Source organism: Panthera leo, chromosome A2, assembly GCF_018350215.1.
Source record: "Panthera leo isolate Ple1 chromosome A2, P.leo_Ple1_pat1.1, whole genome shotgun sequence".
NCBI classification, from domain to species: domain Eukaryota; kingdom Metazoa; phylum Chordata; class Mammalia; order Carnivora; family Felidae; genus Panthera; species Panthera leo.
In genome coordinates, this window is record NC_056680.1 from 154,367,495 (window position 1) to 154,389,812 (window position 22,318).

The 22,318-nt window shown below is 50.8% G+C and overlaps 1 protein-coding gene across 1 annotated transcript in view; it reads left to right on the top strand.

Moving 5' to 3' along the window:
- Nucleotides 1–22,318, top strand: part of TMEM178B (transmembrane protein 178B) — a 358,912-nt gene that overhangs the window by 312,476 nt on the left and 24,118 nt on the right. The window contains exon 3 of the mRNA XM_042926669.1: nt 13,558–13,695. Within this exon, the coding sequence (XP_042782603.1) occupies nt 13,558–13,695 (138 nt within the window). The remainder of the gene's footprint in view (nt 1–13,557; nt 13,696–22,318) is intronic.

A 22,318-nucleotide genomic window follows, 5' to 3' on the forward strand; every position in this document is an offset into this window, starting at 1 on the left:
CACTCCTCAAAAATGACTTCATGATGTATTAGGTATGTATTCTATATGTATTATTGTTTTAAAAAATTGTTTTGACATTTATTCATTTTTGAGAGACAGAGGCAGAGATAGAGCATGAGTGGGAGAGTGGCAGAGAGAGAGGGAGACACAGAATCCAAAGCAGGCTCCAGGCTTTGAGCTGTCAGCACAGAGCCCGACGCGGGGCTCAAACTCACAAACCGTGAGATCGTGACCTGAACCAAAGTCAGACGCTTAACCAACTGAGCCACCCAGGCACCCAAACATGTATTATTGTTTTAATAACTTACTCTTTATTTTTGAGCTGTGCTCTCTCTCTCTCTCTCTCTCTCAAGATAAGGGCAGGCTGACATATTGCAGAAATGGGGCTGAGAATCACACCTGCTGAAGCAGAATCATCCTTCCCTCCGGGCTCCAGGCAGGAAAGATATTACCGTCCCCATTTCAGAAAGTAGATGGATAAACAGAGAAATTACGTGACTCCCTGAAGTAATGAACTACTGGACAGGCTCAGAGGCCAGCTCTGTTCCCAGGGCAGTGCTCACCACTATTCCATGGTTTTTGCTACTCCCAAGCACCCTTTTTTCTGCCCCACTTTCTGCTCCTGCCGTCCTGTGCACATGGGCTTTGGGAAACACCTTTGCTTGTATGTGCACAGAGGTGAGCTCACGTTCCTCAGACCCCTTCGTTATCATACTTACAAATTAGAAAACAAACTTTCCCTGCATTGCAAATTTAAAGATTTTTAAGGGGGAAGAAGTTAGCGGTCTTGTATTTCCCATGTTGTTTGCAATGACTGCTGTGCCCTGAGCCTGGTAAAAACACATTAGATGATACCAACAATGTCCACTAGGTCCGTTGTATCTGTTCCTCAGCCTTGTGGCCTGGCAATGAACATAAACCATCATTGGCATTTGTGGTGGCGCTTCAGAGTTTACAAAGTGCTGTCACGGATCTCATAGGATGCGGTAGGGCACAGTGATTCAAAGCCTGGGTTTTGGAATCTCCCACTTGTAAGCTGCCTGACTTGGGTTGGGCAAGTTACTTATTATCGCCTCAGTAAAAGAGGAATGATAAACTCATCAGTGTGCTGGAAAGATTAAATGCGGTCGTGTGTAGGAAGTGCTTAGGACATACCTGGAGTAGAAAAAATGCTCATTTTATCATCATCGTTCGTGGGGAAGATATGACTTGTATAAGATTACCTATAACCAATTTAAAGAAAAGGCTGCCGTCTACAAATTTATCTTTTTCTCACTGTAGCCTCTTAAGGTCATTCTGTCTGATCTCCCATCCCCATTGCGAGATGACCTCTGTGGGAGAGCGCACGGCTTTTTGGGGGTAACGTTCAGGTATGAGTAAATTTTCATTTGCAGAAATTAAAATGTGAGTCAGACCTGACAGCAGATTTTCAACCTTGTGCCTAGTTTCAGTCTTCTCCCTTTCCTAGCTTGGGTTTGCCCCGCTCTTGGAAACCCACAGTGAGAGGAAAGGTGCGTTCAGCCTTGTAGTCTCATTGTCCCCCACTTGCTGCCCTTGAGCCCTGCTAGTTCTGGCTCCCCCGGGGTTGGAGGAGGAGAAGGGAGGAGGGTGAACGGCGCCTGGGGTCTGGTGCTGGGTGCGATTGCTGTCTGAGTTGATGCCTTGCACATGGCAGGGCTCTGGTGGCGGCTCTGTCTTCTGGAGGGCACTTTTGTGATTCCTTTGGGGAAGCTTTACAGGGACAGGACGGACATGCACTGTTGCACTGTTGCCTCCCGATACAGGCATGTGCCTTCCAGCTGACCCAGTTCCACTTCCTCCTTAGCCCCTAGGCCACCCCCTCCCCCATGGAGACTCTTTCTATTGTAATCATCACACCCCTACTGGCAAAATCTTAAATGGAGCCTTTTAAGGAAACCTTACTCTTCATTGGCCTTCACGTGGCCCAGGTGGAAAGCACCGGGTCCTTCCCTAGCCAAACTCTGGATGCGTGGCTTTGTCACCACTCTGTGGCCACAGGTGGCTCTTACCAACTTCCTGCCTCATTTTTTCAGGCTACATGTAGGTACCATCCCGTGTCCTCCAAAGTCTTGGGTCCCTGCGGGCGGCTCTCCGAGTGGTGTTCTCCGCGCCCTTTCCTCAGCCTCAAGTGGTGTTGTCAGAGACATGGGGGAAGGGCGGGTCCTCCTGTTATATGCAGACAGAAGGTGCTGAGCTCTCCACGGGTTGCAGAATAGCCTGGGGCCCCTGGCGGCACGTTTAGCACAGGTCTTCCACCTCTTAGAACAGCGCTGTCCCATAGAAATATACCGCCAACCACACCTCTGATCTTAAATTTTCTCTTAGCCATGTTAAGTGAGTCAAAAGAAGCAGGTAAAATTAATCTCAATAACATTTTATCTAATCCATTTATCACCATGTAATCAATAAAAAACATTATCCCTGCAATATTTGGTGAAAACTCATACTGAGCCTTTGGCGGCTGGTGTGTGTTTTCCACGTGCACGTGCCTCAGTGCAAGGACTCAGTAGCAGCTTCAGGTATTCGTGTGACTGGTGGCTACCGTGCTGGACAAGCCAGCTTTAGAAGATGGAGGGAGGGGGCTCGTCACCTGTTGTTCTCAGCCGAGACGCCTCAGAACTAAGAGTTAAGTTGGGACCCGTACGGTGCACCCAGCCCGTACGTGGAGAACCAGGTCTCAAATGCAGGTCTTCTAACATAACGTTTGGTGTTTTTGTTCATTTGTTAATTTTGTTCTGCCATCGTGCTGTTCAGGTACTGCTGTGCTTTGTTCCCGGGGATCTCAGGGGTTGGAGGGACATTTTGGGGTAAGGAGATGGCTGTAGACGTTTGTGTGAGTCTTTAGAGGTTCTGGGGTAACTCCGGCCTGGGCAATGACATCGTAGAGCCCATTCCTGACAATCGGCTCCCTCTGGCCTGTGCTGGGGCTGCCTAGTGAGGGAAGCTCTGTCCTCCGGTGGCGGATGTTTCCGCAGTCCACGCCGTTAGCCAGAGAGGAGCATAGCAGGTCTTTAAATTTCATCATGAAAAGAGAAACGAGGGGCGCCTGGGTGGCTCCGTTGGTTAAGTGTGTGACTCTTGATCTCAGCTCAGGTCTTGATCTCAGGGTCATTGAGTTCAAGCCCCACATTGGGCTCCGCACTGGGCATGGAGCCTACTTAAAAAAATAAATAAGTAACAATTAAAAAATAAAAAGAAACCAGAAACTATTTCATGGTAGTCTGTCTTTGAAAAGGCGGGACTCATCAGAAGGCATCTGTGGCCGGGCCAGATAGCACTATCTTTTGTGATAGTTCGGATTGGGGCAGGTGGCCTTGTTATTTGGACCTAGAACTTTAAAAACGGTGAAGTTCAAATCTTCCAAAGAATTCAACATCTGATAAAGTACACCTTCCCATTGCAGAAAAGAAACAAAATCCAAAAGATCACAAGCCAGAAAGTGTTGAGGAGGTCACCTAGAGGACGTGACCACTGGTTGACCCATGACCTGGACCCTGGCCCTCAGAGGCTTCTGATCTGTCCTCTGTCCTTGGGACAGTGGGTTCTAATTGCCTTTCCTGCTCCCAGAGGCTGCTGTAAGGACACAGCCTGAAGATAGTCGGTGATGTGGTGTTGAGACCATCTGGATGGTTGATGTGACTGAATCCAGTTAAAGCCTCTACATGAACTTGTAAGATTCGATGGGCAAGTGTGGAGGTCGGCTCATCTGGTGCGGCCAAGACAAGCCTCGTCAGTAAGTTCCTTTGCTTATGAAACTTGTCACCTACCAACACGGAGGGGCTGTCTTTCTCTTCAGTCTCTCCCCACCCTCTGCACATGGGGGCAGGTTTCAGATTTCACCCAGGAAGCTCCCGCAGAAGTTGCAGGCCTACAGAAATTCTCCCTGTTGACATCTCGTGTACTTCCTTGCACTTCCCATGTAGGTGTGCCTGCTCAATGCACATGGGCACACACCTGCACTGTAGGGGTCATATGGAATAAGTAGATCTGTGTGTTATTTTTCATCTAATGGTCTGTTATGAACTTGCCCTCGTCATTGACATTCTTCAAAAGAATAATTTGTAATAGCCAAGTCATATTCCATTGCATTCTTATTGAATGTTGAATTCTCTTCTGGGGTCTGAAGTGGCACCGAATCTGAAGAGGTCTGAGAAGTGGGAAGGGCACAGGCAGACTGGGGACCTTTCCCAGACCTGCCTCTTCCTAGCTGGTGACCTTGGTCTTTGTGTCACTGGTTGAAATTCCCTTGTCTTGAGTTCTAAGTCTACGAAATGAGAAAAATAGCATCTACCTTACAGAGCCATTCAGAGGCTTAATGGACGTCTCCTATGTAAATTACACAACCCGCTGCAGGCACATAGTAAATGCACAATGAACGTTCATGCCCATTTATCGTCCCCAGGCTATTCATGTTCTTTGTCATTAGCCCATTCTCCGGTGCCTACAGCATTTCTCTGGAGAGATAGTACCCTGTAAGCTGCCTGTGTGCTTTAAAGCTTGCATCTTCTGACTGCTTTGTGGGGACTCTCTGGGGACACATGCTTGCCAACCACCCTGATTTCTGTCCCGTGCCCTCAGAGCAACTGTCGGTGACACGTGATATAGAGAGGAAGAGATGTGGGAGCTTCTCAAGATGGAATGGCAGATTGTACTGGTCTAGCTCATCACTCACAGTAGGAAGACCCTGGGGACAGAGGGCCAGGTGCTGAGCTGGTCTTCCCAGGTGTGTTTGCTTGGCTAAGTTGAATTCCCTTTTTGTCATTCCCTTCTGTGTTTTCTGCTGTTGATGTAGCCGTGGGACTACAGGGAGAAGGGAGTCTTGTGGGTTTTTTTTTTTTTTTTTTTTTGGTGTGGGACTCTGCTTCTCACTTCTGGGCTTTCTCCCCCTTCATCCTTCTCTTCCAGACACTTGGTTTAGCTGCTGATCCAGCTCTCATCAGGCGAGTACACATTTTGCAATTTGCCTCCCATTGTTTTGACGATGGATGTGATTTGTATATGGCATCATCACATAATATCCCTATTTATGGCAGCTCTCTGATCCGGAGGTAGGGGTGAGGAGGAGGAAGCTTCAAGCCTGTCTTCTGACCCAGAAACCACCTCTTGGTTCTATAGCAACTACCTTTCCCCCCACGATCTCTTCCTGACTTGGGGGTCAGTGTGGAAAGGTCTATGGGGTTCTAACCTGTGGGGTATTATGTGTCATTAAACTTTGTGGTAAGGAGCCCCCCATGCTGCACGGCTCTCTGTGATCTGGAACCTGGATGTACACTGATGTTTTGTTTGTATGCAATAAACAACTATATTGGATTGTTAAGTGATAGTTACTTTTGGCGTTTAAAAATAAGATTGGAGGAGAGAGAAATTGGCTGCAAATCCCGGTGACATATGAGTCACCAAAGCGCGTTGAATTGGGCAGGTACATCCTCCTCGCCCTGCTTTATTCTGTGGTGTGCTCAGTTTTAGTAACCGTTGCAGGGTGGGATGGTGATCTCATTTAGCCAACATTTATTGAGCACCTGTTTATGTCAGGCAATGTGCCGGGGACGGGAAGGACAAAAAACAAAAACGAAAAAACCCAGACGTGAGCACAGCCCTGAACAAGCTTGCATTTACTGGAAGGATTACAATAAGGCATGTGGGAAGAGCCCAGGCACCGAACACCAGCGTCTGCTGAAGTGTCCCATGAGTTTGCTTGTTGGCGACACCTTTGGGGATGAGGAGGAGCTTGCCAGGCGGAGTGTGGGGGCAGCCACGCTGGCAGAGAGCGCTGTGCCCTCAGGGAAAGGGGGGAAAGCGCCAGGCCTCTCTGGCACTCAGACCGCTGGGTTTCGAGCCCAGGGGGCCTTGGAGAAAGACGGAGATGCAGGGACAGGCAGAGGGCAGTTCTGAAGGGCCTTTCAGGGATCGGAGCAAGTCAAACCTGAGAGCTATTTTGTTTTCACGTAAAAATTACTTTTTATTAAGTGTGGTTTTGAGAGAGAGAGAGAGAGGGTGAGCAGGGGAGGGGCAGAGAGAGAGGAAGAGAGAGGGAATCCCAGGCAGGCTCCACACCAGCAGTGCAGAGCCCAACGTGGGGTTCCAACCCACAAACCATGAGATCACGACATGAGCCGAAATCAAGAGTTGGACGGAAGTGTAACCAACTGAGCCAGCCAGGCGCACCCCCCCCCCCAAAAGTATTCTTTAAATATAACATTATGCTGAGTCAACTTATACTCTAAGAGAAAACTGTAGGCAAAGTCCCCCATTAGCTACTTCTGTTTTGATTTTCATTACCTCTACAGCAGAGTTGTGGTCTAGCCTGTGTCTGTCCCTTCCAGTCAGCCAAGTGCTCATTGGGACAGCCCAGGGTTCAAACAGCCTCCAGGGCCAGCAGCACCCCACTGTGAGCTGCCTCAGCCCTCCCGCTGTTTGGTCCATGCTCTGGGGTGGATGCCTATCAGTATTAATAAAAAAGAAAAATAGGGGCGCCTGGTCGGCTCAGCCGGTTAAGCATCCAACCTCGGCTCAGGTCATGATCTCACAGCTCGTGGGTTTGAGCCCCACATCGGGCTCTGCACTGACAGCTCAGAACCTGGAGCCTGCTTCCAATTCTGTGTCTCCCTCTCGTGCTCTGCCCCTCCCCTGCTCACTCTCTCACTCTCTCTCAAAAATAAACATTGAAAAAAATCTTTTATTTATTTGTTTTTTTTTCTTTTAATTAAGAAAACAGAAAAGAAAACGAAAGCCTTCCCCTCAGCTTTTCTAGGTACCTTAGAGGCATAAGAACAGATTCCAGGAGGCTGTTCCCTCTGGGTACCCAGTGTTTAATTAGAGGCTAACCCCAACTTGTTACTTGGCCCATTTTATGCTTCCATACCACAAATGCAAGAGACCGGGAGCATGAAAAGAGGGAGCCACTCTCAGTGACGTCCCTCTCTATTCACACCTGTGTACCTCTAGCGTTTTGCCAGGTACTGTTCTAAGCAGTTGACACATATTAACCGATTTAATCCTCTTAAAAACCCTTTAAAGCAAGTTCTGTCCTAACCTCCACTCACAAATGTGGAGACCGCGATCCAGAGACAGAGGCTAACTGCTCAAGCTCGCACGGCCAGAATGTGGCAGGGTAGTGTTTGGAACCAGGCAGCCTGGTTCCCAGAATCCGTGCTTCCCTCCCCAGCTGTCACATCTCTGTGTGGCTACCCAGAGCCAGACCCCCACTTCAGAGATGGTTGCTGTGCCGTAATTGGTTCCTGGAATATTCCTTCTCATTTGAATCCATTTGTCCTGAGTTAATCCCACGGCTGGCATGTTCATTGCCAAGTCTCTATCTCTGTCTCTGTCTCTCTCTCTCCCTCCACCCCCTCCCTCCCTCTCTTTCTTGCCCCCCACCTCTCTCTCCTCCCAGACTGATCCCTTGGGGCAAAAACACTTGAGTTTTGGCCTCACCATCTTGCTCTACCTTCCAGTTCCTGTGACCTTAAACCCCAAGGAACTGATGAATTCGTAAATTGATGACTAGCCACCCACCCTCTTCCACCCTTGCAGCCGGGGCGATGTGCTCATATCCTATCATGCAGAAGGCAGAGCTTCCAGCAAAGAAGGCTAAACCCATGTGGCCCGCAGAGGACCTTGGCCTTGCTGCTCACTCCACACCATGGTCTCCTGAGCCATTAATACAGTGTCCCCGCGCCCCCCCACCCCCCCATCTCCACTCTACCATCCCTGAGGGTCTGACGCATACTTACCCTCACCATTTGTTTTTTTTTTTTAATGGGGAAAAAAATTACAATCATCATCATTTTTCTGTCTTTAAAGAGCAAATAGAGAGAGATACAGAGCCCATATATATTTTCCTTCTCTAAGTGGTATTTACTTAAATGCAGATATCCTGGTTTCCCGTGTAGAGTTGCGAGCAATACCTTTCAATTTAAATGTTAATAGGGGTGTAAAACTTCAAAATCAAAATTTTTCTGTGAGGGAGAACTGCTTTTTCTGGTTCTGTTTAATGGTTCTCCTGGCCTTTCGTCCTCCACCCTCCCTCATTATCTACCCCCTTCTGCCCAGCCTTTCCACTGCACGGAACTAAATTCCTTCTCTAAAAAGTTTAGAATGCACCTTTCTCATTTCAAAACTTAGAACGCGAAACATTAGGGTCACTGAATACAGATGATGGGCTCAAACCCAAAAGGATTCATGAGATGATTTTTCTTTATCTCCGCTTTGGCTGGCAGAGTCCGACTCATCATCCCGGGTTCTTTAAGGGGATTTATTCTTAGACCAGCTTCGCATAATATTTTAACAAGGCTTCAGATACCCGAGTGAGGTGTGTCCCCTTTTCTTTCTTTTCTAAAAAGGCAGGAAGAAATGGCTAACGAAATACAAGCTACATAAGTACCTGGGTGCAGGGTACTGCTTTGGGACAGTGAGCAGTCACGGAGAATAAAAAAGACAGTTTCTTCCTCCCCAGGAGATAAAATTGGCACATAGGGTAGGTGCAGATGGGCAGGAAGGGGGCCGTCTTCTGCACGTGGGTCGTTCCACAGGCAGAGTGGTCCTCGGGATTTACTCAAGCGCAAACAGAAAGCAACCAAGGTGTAAAGACAATGGAAGTCATGAGTATTGCCTTTAAGTTGAGGTACTGCAAGCATAATTCCCTTCCTAAGGACCTCATGGACCAAATTTTGCATATGAATGTGATACCCGGCTTCATCTTCCTTTTCTTTATTTTCTGGGTCCTTCATTTTCTCATTAATTATTTTTATCCTGGTTACACTGTGCGTGTGTTATAAGCCTCCTCGAGTCTTTTTCTTAGGAACATGATAGGAGTGGTAATACATAAGTTGGAATTGATTTTATAATAAAAATTTCAGTGACTTTGATTCTGTTATTTTAAGGTGCTGTATTCTCCAGATAGTTCTTTTCGATGGACTCCTTCCTGTTCTTATTTCATGGAGGCCAAATACGTTTCATGTCTTGCCTCTCTGGGAATATTAATAATAATTTTGAGTTATTGCCTCTTCTCTGTGCAGCTCGTTTCCTAAAGTTCCTTTGCTCCCAGGTTATACGTACGTGGTTGGTGCTGGGTCGGCAGGTGACCCTGCCAAAGCTGTCTGGAAGCACCGAGTGGGTGGCGGGCTTGTCCGTGGGACGCTCCCTTGCACAGTGGTCAGAGGGGCTTCCTGTCGGGCTCCTCCAGTGTTGAGTGTCTATCTAGGTCTTTCCTCTTGGGCTGGTCACCCCTGGAGAGACCTCTCCCAGCCCCCAGGCTGGACGGCAGAGGCCAGGCAGTCAGCTTCCGGGAGCTGAGGAGAAGGGGGCTAGGGTCCCAAGGGCAAGGATACAACATTCTGTATGTGAATGGTCACGTCTTCACCTATGTGGAATGGCCCTCACCGAGCCTGTCAACCGCCAGTGCTAAGCACCCCCACTCCAGGGAAAGGGAAGGGGAGGGGGGTCCCCTAGTGTCGCAGAGTGGATGAGGGATCTAGGGATCTAGTTCCATCTCAGACAACTTCCACCAAATCCTGCTTTTATTTATGTTCTCCCCCTGTGGGTAACTAACTGATCCAAAGGAACCTGTGGGTGCCAGTTCACGAGACTTTGGGGAACTCCGCAGGTTGGTTTTCTGCTTCAACGCTGCTGCCTCCAGTTTGGCTCCAGCCAAGTGCACCGTCCGCCAGCTTTGCTGCTTCCAGTCCTGTGTGTTGTCATTTCTCCTCTTTTCCCATCCGTGTGGATTTCCATCTTTGAAAAAAAAAAATCCCAGACCTATAGTTCTCCCTTTATTTGGGAGGAAGAAATGCTCAGTATGTTCTTTAACTGCATTATTAATTTTCTTTTCCCACACAGCTCACTCTTCCTTTATTTCACTGGTTTGTCAATAAATTTTCTAACTTCTTTAGGAGTGCCTGGGTGGCTCAATAGGTTGAGCATCTGACTGGTGATTTTGGCTCAGGTCACAATCTCAGGTTCGTGGCATCGAGCCCCACATGGGTCTCTGTGCTGACAGCTTGGAGCCTGCTTCGGATTCTCTCTCCCTCTCTCTCCCTCTCTCTCCCTCTCTCTCCCTCTCTCTCCCTCTCTCTCCCTCTCTCTCCCTCTCTCTCCCTCTCTCTCCCTCTCTCTCCCTCTCTCCCTCTCTCTCCCTCTCTCTCCCTCTCTCCTCCTCTCTCTCCCTCTCTCCTCCTCTCTCTCCCTCTCTCTCCCTCTCTCCTCCTCTCTCTCCCTCTCTCTCCTCCTCTCTCTCCCTCTCTCTCCTCCTCTCTCTCCCTCTCTCTCCTCCTCTCTCTCCCTCTCTCTCCTCCTCTCTCTCCCTCTCTCTCCTCCTCTCTCTCCCTCTCTCTCCTCCTCTCTCTCCCTCTCTCTCCTCCTCTCTCTCCCTCTCTCTCCCTCTCTCTCCCTCTCTCTCCCTCTCTCTCCCTCTCTCCCTCTCTCCCTCTCTCCCTCTCTCTCCCTCTCTCTCCACCTCTCTCCCTCTCTCTCCACCTCTCTCCCTCTCTCTCTCTCTCTCTCCCCCTCTCTCTCTCTCTCCCTCTCTCTCTCTCCCTCTCCCTCTCTCTCCCTCTCTCTCCCTCTCTCTCTCCCTCCCTCCCTCCTACCCTCCCTCCCCTGCTCACTCTCTCAAAATAAATAAACAAACTTTGGATTTTGCTTTCCTTGTCTGTAAAATAGGACTATTTCTTGTCCTGTGTTTGCAAGTTGTTGATGCAGCTGCCCTGAATTACCACGTGGGTCTGAGAACGAAATAACCAAACACACATGCACAGCTCTGGCAAAATCAGACTCACGGGGTGACGGTAAAAATCCTCCCGGTTGGTGAAAATACTCGGCCCGACCTCTGGTCTTCATCCTGCTTTTCCAGATCAGCAGCTTAGCACGGCCCTCGGCTTTGGCTGACAGAGTGCACCTAATCCTTGCTAGAGGGCCACGGCCCCTCCCAGGCCTGGGACACAGATGACTGTTACCTGTCTCCGGACTTTTACAAGAGAAATGATTTTCCCGTGTCCCTGCCCTTGTGCCTTTTCCTGTAAGTTAAACACTTTGCTTTCCTCCACCAACCATGATAGCCTTCCCTCTTTCCCCGATTCGCATTTCCTTTTCCTGCCCAGCCCAGTTTTCCGTCTCTGGCCTGGGGGGACACACCTTACCGGACACATCGTCCACTTAATCCCCCCGGCAATCTCCCGTGGATCTGCAGGGGCTGAGGCTCAGTAAGCCTTCTCCATGAGCAAGGCCAAGTGCAGTGGGAGGGGCCAGGTGGTTTCAGCAGTGCTGTCCATCTCTGATGTTGCCAAAGGAACCAAGATCTTAGAAGCCCTTCATGCACTGAAAAGGGGCATAGAGTGAAATTTCCTGATCTGTGTAAGGGGGTATAAGCCTACTTTAATCCAAAAATACCCCGAGCTCTCCTCCGCCGCTCTCACCGCCTCCTTGCCCTTGACCACAGTGGAGAGTGGATGCAACACTTCTGGGAGTCCATCCAAATGGACTCACACATCAAGGGATGCTCTTCTCCACCTAGGAGGCAGCTCCGGCCTGGCTCACGCGAGGGTCTGGGGCGGCGCCTGAGGAAGAAGGGCTGAGACAGGTGGCAGGACGACCAGGGCAGTTAGATCACGGGATACGAGGTGGTGCCTGTGCAGCTGGCAAGACTGTGCCTCCCTCCTCACCTCAAGCTGGCTGTGGGTGCCCGTGCACCAAGCGGGGAGCCGGCTCAGGAAGCGGGGTGCACGTCTGAGTGCCGCGATCGAGTGATGTCCTCCGTGCAGCTTCCTCGGACACCGTGGTGATCGGAGCCATCTGTAGCGTGGCATGATGATGAGGCATTGCTGGCAGTTCACATACGTGACAGGAACGGCATTACTTCTACCCGGTGCGGCAGGCATTCCGGGTTGGGCAGGGGAGGATAGAGGAGGACGGGTAGAGCAGGAACGTGCTCCGTGGGTGGATTTCTGCCTCTGCAACAGGGTCCTGTCCTGCCCCTTGTGCGAGCTGCTTTCCTTTGCTCCTCCCTCCCCTCCTCCAGCCAGCCCCCTGGGGGGTGCTGCCAGGGTCTCATCCTCCGTGTCAGGTCAGGGAGCGTGGACCAAATCCCTCTTCCGAGGGGAGAAGGCCAGGGTTTCTCTAGCCTGACTGTGCCAGGATCTGCCGTAGCTCCCGATGGGGGTGACTGGAGTGACAGAGGAACAGAGCGGGCAGGGCGCCCTCGCGGTGCATGGAGACCTGCCAGGCATTTGTAGGCATGAGGCGAGATCACCCTGTGCTTCCACGGGTATGGATGTGGTTAGCTGTCAGGTGCCCTCACTTCCACTCCCAGTCTCCCCCTCCCTGAGAGGGAGGAGTGCCCATGGGGCCCTCCAGGCTGTCCTGGGAAGCCCCGGGGCAGAGGCTGGGCAGATGGCTTGCTCCTGTTTGGAGCCCCATTGGTGGGGCTGGGGCTGGGGCTGGGGCTGGCAGATGGGCTTTGCACAAACTGCAGAGGTAGACAGGGAGCGGCAGGCTGGCAAGGCTGGGGCAGGGTGGAGGGAGTCAAGGACTAGCAGCGAGGAGGTAAGGAGGAGGAGGGAGGTAAGAAGGCTGGACGCCAGGGAGGGAGCGTGAGGCTGGTAGGGATGCCCTGGAGGGCAGTGGAGAGATCCAGGAGGAAGCCGCACCTAGAAAGAGGCTGACATGTGACAGTATCTCTGCCCTCTCCCTTCCACCAACAACACCGCCTTTCCAGACGTCCCTCCTCACCGTACCCGCCTCGGCTTTGTGCAGTGGGGTCAGCGAGGCGTGGAACGGGGAAAGGCCGGACCTAGAAAGCTGGGCTGACCTGGGGTCCACGGGAGCTGAAGAGGCCTGCTCAGGGGCTCGGTCTGAGAGCAGCAAGTTTGGCTCTCCGCCCTGCAGCCCCACATGTGGGGAAAGCTGAGCCCCTGCCAGCTGGCTTAGAGGGAAGGAACAGGACACCGCCAACAGCTTCCTCCTCGCACTGGACCTCCTGGAGAGCCCCGTCAGCCCTGGAGGGAAGAGAGGGAGCACTCGGCAGGTGCAGCCCATCTGCCGAGGCCCCGCCCTCCACTAAAGGCCTGTTTCTTCCTGAGAGGTGAATGATGCTGTGGTTAGCACCTAGGAGCCATCCAGATCTGGGTTTGATGCCTTGTTCTGGTACTCAGTAGCCATAAGGCTCTCGGCAGTTGACTCCGTTTTTCAAATAAGGATAAAGGCAGTTCCTGTTGCAGACCGTTGGGCCTGATGCTTGGGAACGACAGAGCTGCACCTGGCACAAAGGTGCATAAGAAATGACGCCGATTGGGACTGCAGTCTCTCCTCGTGCCTGCCAGCCAAACTGTCCTGGCATGCTTTTTGCACCTGAGGAGAGTTACCGCCAGGGGCCCTCTCTCCTGTACAAAAGAAGCTCAGTTGTGCAAGGTTGTCTGAAAAGGGTATGTTGCCTTCCCGCCCCTGCAGTGTGCCACCCTCTCCCTTTTTACCCGGGGCCGGGATGCACCTTGACTGCGAGTTCTAGGTTCCGATGCTAACTGTTGCCCACTTGCTTCCCCACAGACCTGCGCAGGATGACCGCCGGCTTCATGGGCATGGCGGTGGCCATCATCCTCTTCGGCTGGATCATCGGCGTGCTGGGCTGCTGCTGGGACCGGGGCCTTATGCAGTATGTAGCAGGGCTTCTCTTCCTCATGGGAGGTAAGGCCTCAGGCTTGGGGAGCTGCTGGGGAGCCAAGCAATCCTGGCTCCTGGGATTCTGGGAGAATGGCTAGGGGACATGCATTCATTCATTCATCAGACACGTTTTGAGCTCCTCTTAGCATCCGTCGCTGCGCCAGCTTCTGGGGATGCAAACGCTGATAAGATCTGGTCCTCAGCTCTTGAGGGGCTGACCGCCTGGTGTGGGAGACTGTGAGGTTATGGCACTGAAAGAGAGGTATCAGACTGGGGGTGAGCGTGACCTCAGAAAATGCTCAGGCCTTTTATGCAGATATTGGACTTTGGGATGGGAAGCAGGTGCTATTTGGGTAGTTCCTGTTTAAAAGCCCATCCTCGCCTTTGATTTACGAGTCCTAAATTCTGCTACCGTTTCCAAACAAGGCACTCTAAGGGTGGTAGGACCAGGCTAGACCTTTGTCATATCTGTCTCCCTTACTCTCTGCTAGTGTCATGGCCATTGAACTGATCCAGTGTCCTTATAAAGGATTATAGATACAGAGAACCGTATGGCTATGCAGGAGTAGGTTCCAGTCCATGGAAAGCAAAGTCAATCCACGCTCTGCATGCGCCTGTCTTCCCTGACGTCTCAGTCCAGACCTGAGGTTAACCGTCAGATATATTCCTCACAGTCTACTCCGCAAGAAGTGGACTGATGCACCGTGTGGAGCTAGGTGGAGGGGGAGCTGAGCTTGAATAGCAGGAATTAGACATATTTATGGGAAGAAAGGAAAGTGAGTCCTACATATGGAAACGATGTCAGCTAGACTTTAGGCACCACATGCTTATGACCAGCTCAAGTTCCCTTTGTGAAGGGCCTGACTCCGGGTTTCTGAGCAGAGATGGCAGGTGAAGGACTGGGTCAGCCTGGGGAAAGGTAATGGCCGTCCCTCTGGGTGCACGGAGAGATGTCTGGGGCTGGTGAGCTATCGGTTGGGAGAGGGGGAGAATTGCAGGATTCGTCTTGGGGCCTGACAGTTTGCCCTTTTACCACTGAAGCACAGCCATTCTGAGCCAAAGACAAGACAGGGCTTTCCAGGGTGCCCCAGGCTGACGGAACCCTCTGCCCCCAGAGTCCGATGTCCCGTGCTTACAGTCATGAGGGAGGGAGGGAGGGGGGATCCCTAGCAGTCCCTACACCCCTCCTTCTGGTCTCCCATGGAGACAGGCCCGCAAGACCGGCTGGTCCTTTTTCCGTGCCTCGTGTCCTCAGTGAAGCAGGGGTCGGGCTCAGCCCCTGGCCTCCTCACTCCTTTTTCGCCACAGTGGAGACCTTTTTGTGTCCACCTTCCAGACAAAATCTCCCATGGACCCTGAAATGTAAAAAGATAAAAGCAGAGTGGCCCTGTTTGTAGTGAGTGTTCTCTCTAAGACGCTTTTGGTTATACAGAGATAGGCTCCAGTAAAACAGGGCTTTTCTAAGGCTCTAGAAAGGTCTCCTAGGAATCGGAGAAAAGCTGAGCAAACAGGCCGCAGGCAGAGCAGGAATCCTGGAGCTCTAGGCGCTGACACTCTTTCATCCCCACCCTTCTGAGTTGTTCCCAGCCCCCTTCGCATGCACTGCCTGCTCTCCGGGCCAGGCGCACAGCCCACATCCTGTGTGACTGTGCCGCGTCTCCAGGACTCTGGTGACCTCCTTCCCTGCTGCGGCTCAAGTCAGCTTCTAGACACAGAGAGAGAGAGAGAGAGAGGTAATGTGATTAGCCCATTTATCCTCTCTGGCCAGGTCACACGCCATTGGTCAGGCAGTAAACGGGCCAGAACTGAGTGACCATAACTGGGCCAACAGCTGTGACCAGGGTGGGGTCAGGGGCGCTTCCTGCTCCCCTGAGACATAGGTGAGAACTCTCCCAGGAGAAGGTGTAGGGGCAGAGGGAGGGGTGCCTGGAACCCTGCCCACAACCAGCAAGCCTGGGGCTCTGGAGAAGACAGTCTGAAAGCTTGGAATGATGAGGAATCAGAGGAATCCCTCAGAGTGGATGAGTGAGCGCATTGCTCACCTCGTGTTCTCAGTCACTGCACACTCCAATCACCTGAAAAGCCCTTAAAAACACTGATGCTGGGCCCTCACCGCAGAGCAGTCCGAGCAGGACTTCTGGGGGTGATCCTCATGTGCAAGCACGGTGAGAGCCTGAGGAATAGCTGAACTTTCAAGCTCTCTCCGGTTGTAAAATGTTATGCTTCTAGGGATGAGCCAATTGGCCAAGACCTCTCATGATTTGTTTTCTTTCTTCCCTCCACTCCCGCACCTCTGTGACTGTTTCTCAAAGCCTTATGCGGCAAGAGATGGGCAGGTGCCACGACAGGGCTTCAGTTATTCCTGTGGAGACCTAGCCGAGCCCTGGTTACTGAGGGGCTCAGCGAAATCTGCCTTCTAGGACATGCACTATATTTTTTTATTACGGCAAAATCATAGTTCATGATAGAATGTTAGCATCAAGAAGAGCTTCGGGGAAGTTGCTGTTCTAAGAGCTGTTTCTTGCTGACAGGGACACCGCCCTGGTTGGAGTTAACCCGTTCCCTCCAGCCTGGAGCTTCTTTCGCTGGGTCCATAAGTAGGGCTGTGCCCTCCCACAAGAGGCTAGGGAGAGAAGTGGTGTCCACACACCTCGTGGGCACCATCGGGCCAGGCTCCCACGGAGGAGAACAAGAACAAAGCCAGGAAGAGCTGATCCCTTGAACAGTGGTCTTTTGGGGAAGCTGAAGCTCCCAAGGGTGGGAGAACACTCTCTTCTGCCTCAAGTTAGTGTCCTTTCCAACTAGGCCAGACACAGCCATGGGGGGCCAGATGCCCAGAGCAGCTGCCATCTCCTGACCCCGTGAATTTGGCTCAGTTAGGAGTTGGAGAGGGAGCCGACTGAGGAACAGACGCGGTCCTTCCCCGATCCCTGCTCAGCAGAGAGAGCTACTAGAGAGGCCCGGGTGTCAACCCCGAAAGATGCTTTGGCCTATAGAACCCTGTGTGTCAAAGAGCCCTTTCAGCACCAAACCCTCCCAGCACCTGACCCGTCCCTGGCCCCTGGGAATCAACCTTCTAGGATTAGGCTGTTGAGGTGCTTGGAGAGTCCACTACCAGTGACAGCCATGTCATGGATATGGCAAAACAATCAGTCACTCAGACTCTGGGTATTTGTGGCAGAGTGGGACCGAAAAAGGTCTCTCAGCCCTAGCTTTCCCCCAGATTGGCATTCCAGGCATCTGTACTGAGCACGGGCTGGTGCCCCAAGGATTAGATTGAGTGACAACAACAGCTGGTGGGGACCAACGGCAGCATTTGGGCTGGTGCTGGCCAGGCAAGGGCGTGGTGAACAGGTGGAAGAAGAAGGGTCAGCAAGAATGAAAAAGGTAAATTTGGAGTCAAGAGTCCAAGACGGAATTTTACCTGATATTAGTTGAAACTACCAGGGCCAGAAAAAAAAAAAAAAAAAGCAGAATTCTATTAACAACCTCTTCTCTGTTCCAACGCGAAGGAGGATGGCCCACCCTGGGCCCGACTCTCTTCCAGATTTAACTAGTTCCTGGTTAAACAGAGGGTACCCCGCACCTTGGGAAACAACCAGCAACAAATTGTTTAATTAACACTCAGCGCAGAGGAGGCAATTAATTAAGTAGGGCGAATTAGTCGGGCCGGGGGCTGGGGGCAGTGGGTGGGATCCAGTGTCCCCTTTGCCAGAGCCTCCGGGAGAGAATCTGGCCCGGCGTGGCACGGCACCAACTGGGTGCAAGCAACTGCCAGAGACGTGTGTCTTGATGAGTCATGAGTGGTATTCAGAATCACAGGAACAAGATGACACGGGGAAAAGACAGCGCGGTGGGGGAGCCCGGGGCGGCTACGGTTCCTTGTAATTCACCCACTGGGCACCCTCAGAGCCACCGCAGGGCCCACATCCACAAGATGAGTGTGAACTTCCAGCCCACACCCCACCCCCGCCACATGCCCTCTCACACACTCCTGCAGGACATCGCCCTCTCCACCACCACTCAGGTCCAAGCCTCTGTGAGCTTTCCGCTAATCCTGGAGCCTCCTATCTAGATGCCGTGACGCCACCCTGGCACCCAGCAATCAGTCCTTTGCAGAGTTAACATAATGCTTTTAAAACTGTGAGTCAGGTATGTCATTTATCTGCCACCAGTGCTCCAAAGGCTTCTTCTAGTCAGAGTGAAAATAAAATCCAAAGTCTTCACCCTTTTTTAAAAGCAGTCTTAGCCAGCTTGGGCTGCTGTAACAAAATACCAGAGATTGGATGGCTTACAAACAACAGAAATTTATTTCTTCCTGTTCTGGAGGCTGGGAAGTCCACGATCAATGTGCTGGCACATTCTGCATCTGGTGAGAACCACTTTCTGGTTCACAGGCTGGTGCCTTCCTGCCGTGTCCTCAGGTGGCGGAAGGAGCCGGGGGGCTCCGTGGGGCCTCTTGCATGAGACCGCTGATCCCAGTCACGAGGACACCACCCTTGTGACCTAATCATGTCCCCAAATCGCCGCCTCCTAATTCTATCACCTCAGGGGTAATATCTCCACATATGAATCCTAGGGGCAACCCTAGGACATTCTGTCCTTAATGGAAGCCCCACGTCATCTGGCTCATACTATCCCCCCAGCCCTCCCTTGCCTGCTTTCAGGTCAGTCCAGCCGCCCGGCTGCCTTTCCTGGAGCACACAGGGCTTCGCTGCAAGGCCCTGGGCTGACTGCCGCCTTTGCTCACGGCGTCCCCCCTGCACGGGCCTCCTGGCTGGCTCCTTCCTCGGACTCAGACTCCAGCTTAAAAGTCACCCCAAGAAGGGGCTTCCTTGACCACCCAAATTCATGGTGCCACCTAGTCACTCTCTACATTTTCATTATTTCAACTTTCTACGGCACACTCAGGGCTTTCTGAAATGTTTGTTGTTGTGTCGTGGTTTCAGTTTTTTTGTTTGTTTTTTAGCAGCTTAAAGCAAACATGTATTGTCTCACAGTTTTTACAGATCAGAATTTCAAGCACAGTTTAACTGGGCTCTCGGCTCTGGGACTCACAAAACGGCAGTCAAGGTGTCTGTAGCAGGGGCTCTGGTCTCCTCTGAGCCCAGGGTCCTCTTCCAGGGTTCACAGTGTTGTGGGTGGGATTCATTTCCCTGCAGCTACAGAATTCTAGGAAGCTTGCATATTCGGGGCCAGCAGGAGAGAGGCCCGGACTTCCTCCCTCTCGGACCTTCAGATCCCCTTTTTTGTTTTAATAGATCCATTTTTTAGATTTATAATTTTAGATTTACAGAAAAATGGAGCAGACAGTAAAGAGAGTTCCCATATTACCCTCTGCCCCTGCGCATGGTTTCCATTACTATTAACATCTTGCATTAGCATAGTCTGTTATAATTAATAAATAGTGATAAATTATCATTAACGGATGTCCACAGTTTATTCAGATTCTCTATGTTTTTACCTGATATCTATCCATCTAGTTGTCACATCTCCTTAGGCTCCCTGGGGCTGGAGTCATTTCTCAGACTGTCCTTGTTTTTAATGACCTCAGCAGTTCCGCAGAGCCCTGCCCATCCATAGAGCAGTCTGGCCCCTCTGCTGGAACTTGCCTGATTTTTGTGCGTCATTAGGCCGAGTAGTGGGTTTGGGAGGAAAAAGGGCAGAGGTCAAGTGTCATTCCATCACATCGTGTTACAAGTACAACCTGCCCACGTGATTCATGACACTGCCCCTGATCACCTGGTTGAAGTCGTGTGTGTGGGTTTCTCTACTGCAGAGTTACTCTCTTTTCCTTCTGTCCATGCTGTTCTCTTTGGAAGGATGTCACCAGGCACAGCCCATCCCTGAGGACTGGGGAGTTCGACTCCCTCTCCTTTAGGGCGGAGTATCTACTTAAGTTATTTGGAATTCTTCTATAAGGGAGATTTGCCCTTCTTCCCCACTTGAAAATTTTTTTAATTTAAAAAAAATTTTTAATATTTATTTTTGAGAAAGAGACAGAGAGTGAGTGGGGGAGGGGCAGAGAAAGAGGGAGGCACAGAATCCGAAGCAGGCTCCAGGCTCCAAGATGTCAGCACAGAGCTCGATGCGGGGCTTGAACCCACACACTGTGAGATCATGACCTGAGCCGAAGTCGGATGCTTAACCGACAGAGCCACCCAAGCGTCCCTCTCTTTTCCATTTGTAAATTGATTCAGTCATTTATTTATATCAGTGTGGACTTGTGGATATTAATTTTTTACTTTGGTTTATAATCCAATTCTAGATTTGTTTTAGTGCCCCAGCTTCAGCTTTGGCCATTGGGAGCTCTTTCAGGTGGCCCTGTGCCTCTTTGACATCAATGTGGGTTTTGGTTGTTGTTTTGTTTTGAGGGGGTTTTTGAGCCCCTGTTACTTTTTGGCATACCACAAGGTACTCCAGGCTCACCTATATTTCCTGCCCAGACCTAGGATGAGCCATTTCTCCAAGGAGCCCTGGTTCCTTTTATTGGACAATGGTGTTAGACCCAAGATCTGGGCCCTAGGTGTCTGCAGTGTGTTTGTTCATTGCCTCTCTCCCCCACTTAACATGTAAGCTCCAGAACCTCGCCCACCTTGTTCTCTAAGGTATCCCCCAAGTTGAGAACAGTGTCTGCACTCTCAAATATCTTTTGAATGCGTGCATTGCAAAAATGAATTGTGTGCAACAGAGAGAAAGTATTTTGTCTCAGTGGAACAGCTCTCCTTGAAAAAGTACGCTCCCTTATTTTCTGTTCCTGGTCTAATCTCCCCCTCTGTGGGATTCCTTATCCTCTTTCTCTCTTTATTTGAACAGTCCCAAGGTCTCTATACTTCTGTTATAAAATGTCTTAAATTCCCTTTGGAAGTAGGGTATGCATTGTACATGAATTCATGCAGCGCTTTGTCTTTAATGGGGGCTCAAGAGTGCCAAGAATGGAAGGAACTTTAGACACCATCCACTGTGATCGACCATCTGTGTCCCTAGATGAGAGTAGTTGTGTCAGTTGTCCCAGGCCCCCCAGCTAGTGAGCTGCAGCACTGGAGCCAGAGCTGGCCTGTGACAGAAGTTCATCCTGCTGCGTGGGCTTTCGGCTCCGTGTTAAAGGTCCACATGACCCCGGGCCCCACACCCATCTTCCCACCCTGGCACGGCTCCAGGCTGTGCTTCCACGCAGGTTCCAGTCCCAGAATCTCACTCCATTCCCTTTCTTTTCTTCCCTTCTCAAAGCACAAAGGGGCATCTAGAGGAGATCATGGCCAGAATGGAGGGCACAGGTGGTAATGGGAAAAGGAAATCATTAAAGGTTCTTTTCCTACCACCTGTGACCAGTGTGGCCTTTTCTACCTTCCCAGTCAGTCAAGGGGAGTGAAGAGAATGCCCTGAAGGAGCTCGAGCTATCAAGTTTGAGTGATTGCAGTGGTTTGCACACCAGCGAGGCCAGATGTCACCCCTTCCACTAGGCTCACCGGAAAGCGGTTCAGCTGTACAGTTAACCCCCAGATACTCCTCTTCTGATAGACAAAAACCTTGATAAAGGCCCAGCAATTCTGAGAACTTACAAGCCTAAAATGGAAAGTCTGAGGCAATAGGTGTTTTTCCTGGGAGACTATGGCCATTAGGTGATGACGTGATTTGGGGGATGCCCACAAAGTACAACAACATCCAGGGCTCCCATCAACCTCTCCCCCCACTGTCACTCCTAGTTCCAGCACTACTTAGAAATGTGGCTAGGACTGCACCTCTATAAGTCCCAGAGGCACCGTGCCTCCAACTTCATGACCGTGGGTTATTACTTCATGACTCATGGGTAAGAAGAGGGAGACCATATAAATTAGATATTCCGAGTTGGAGGAGAGAGTAAATTCAATAACTCAATGACTTACCATGCTGCAAAGCTTATAAAACCCTCAGTAAACGGTAGCTGTTACTGTTATATGTATGCCCTAAGTGAAGTCCATTCTAATAGGCAGAGAAGTATCTATAATCTACCGTGACCAAACAAGGGCATAAAACCCATCTACTTACCCTGCGAAACTGCTTTTATAGGTTCATGTGAGATTTCACTAGATCATCACAACTCTCCTCTTGGCTTTTTGGCTTACCACATTTCCTATAAAATCCTGAGCAGAGATTCACAAACTAGTTCATACCCTGGAATAAATCTTGCCTTTTGGAAGGTGCATATTTGAATATTTATTAGCATTTGATAATTACATTCACAACAAAGACATTTGAGGGAGGAGACACATTGCCAGGGGGATTAAGAAATAACCTACACATTTACCTAATGTAGAACGAGTGGCCAGGATCAATCACTCCAGCAACCCAGGCAACAGAAGGGCTTCACTTTCACCTGAAGAACTGGAACAGATCCGAAGGAGTTCCAGCTGGAAAAAATCTGAAGGAGTTCCGTCCTTGCCACCCAAGGGGACCTGCCTCCGTTATAGATTTGCACTTCAGAGGAGACTAGTAAGCAGCCTTGGTCCTGTAAACCCAAGTCTGGTCAGTGAAGGCCGTACCAGGATGCCTACAACCTGCCCACCAAACACTCAGCAAAGCCACGGTGCTACATAGTCTCCAGAACCGGGGGAAGCTTTGTCATTAAATTCTCGGAAGGGAATGCTAAGACAGAAAGCAGAGCCTA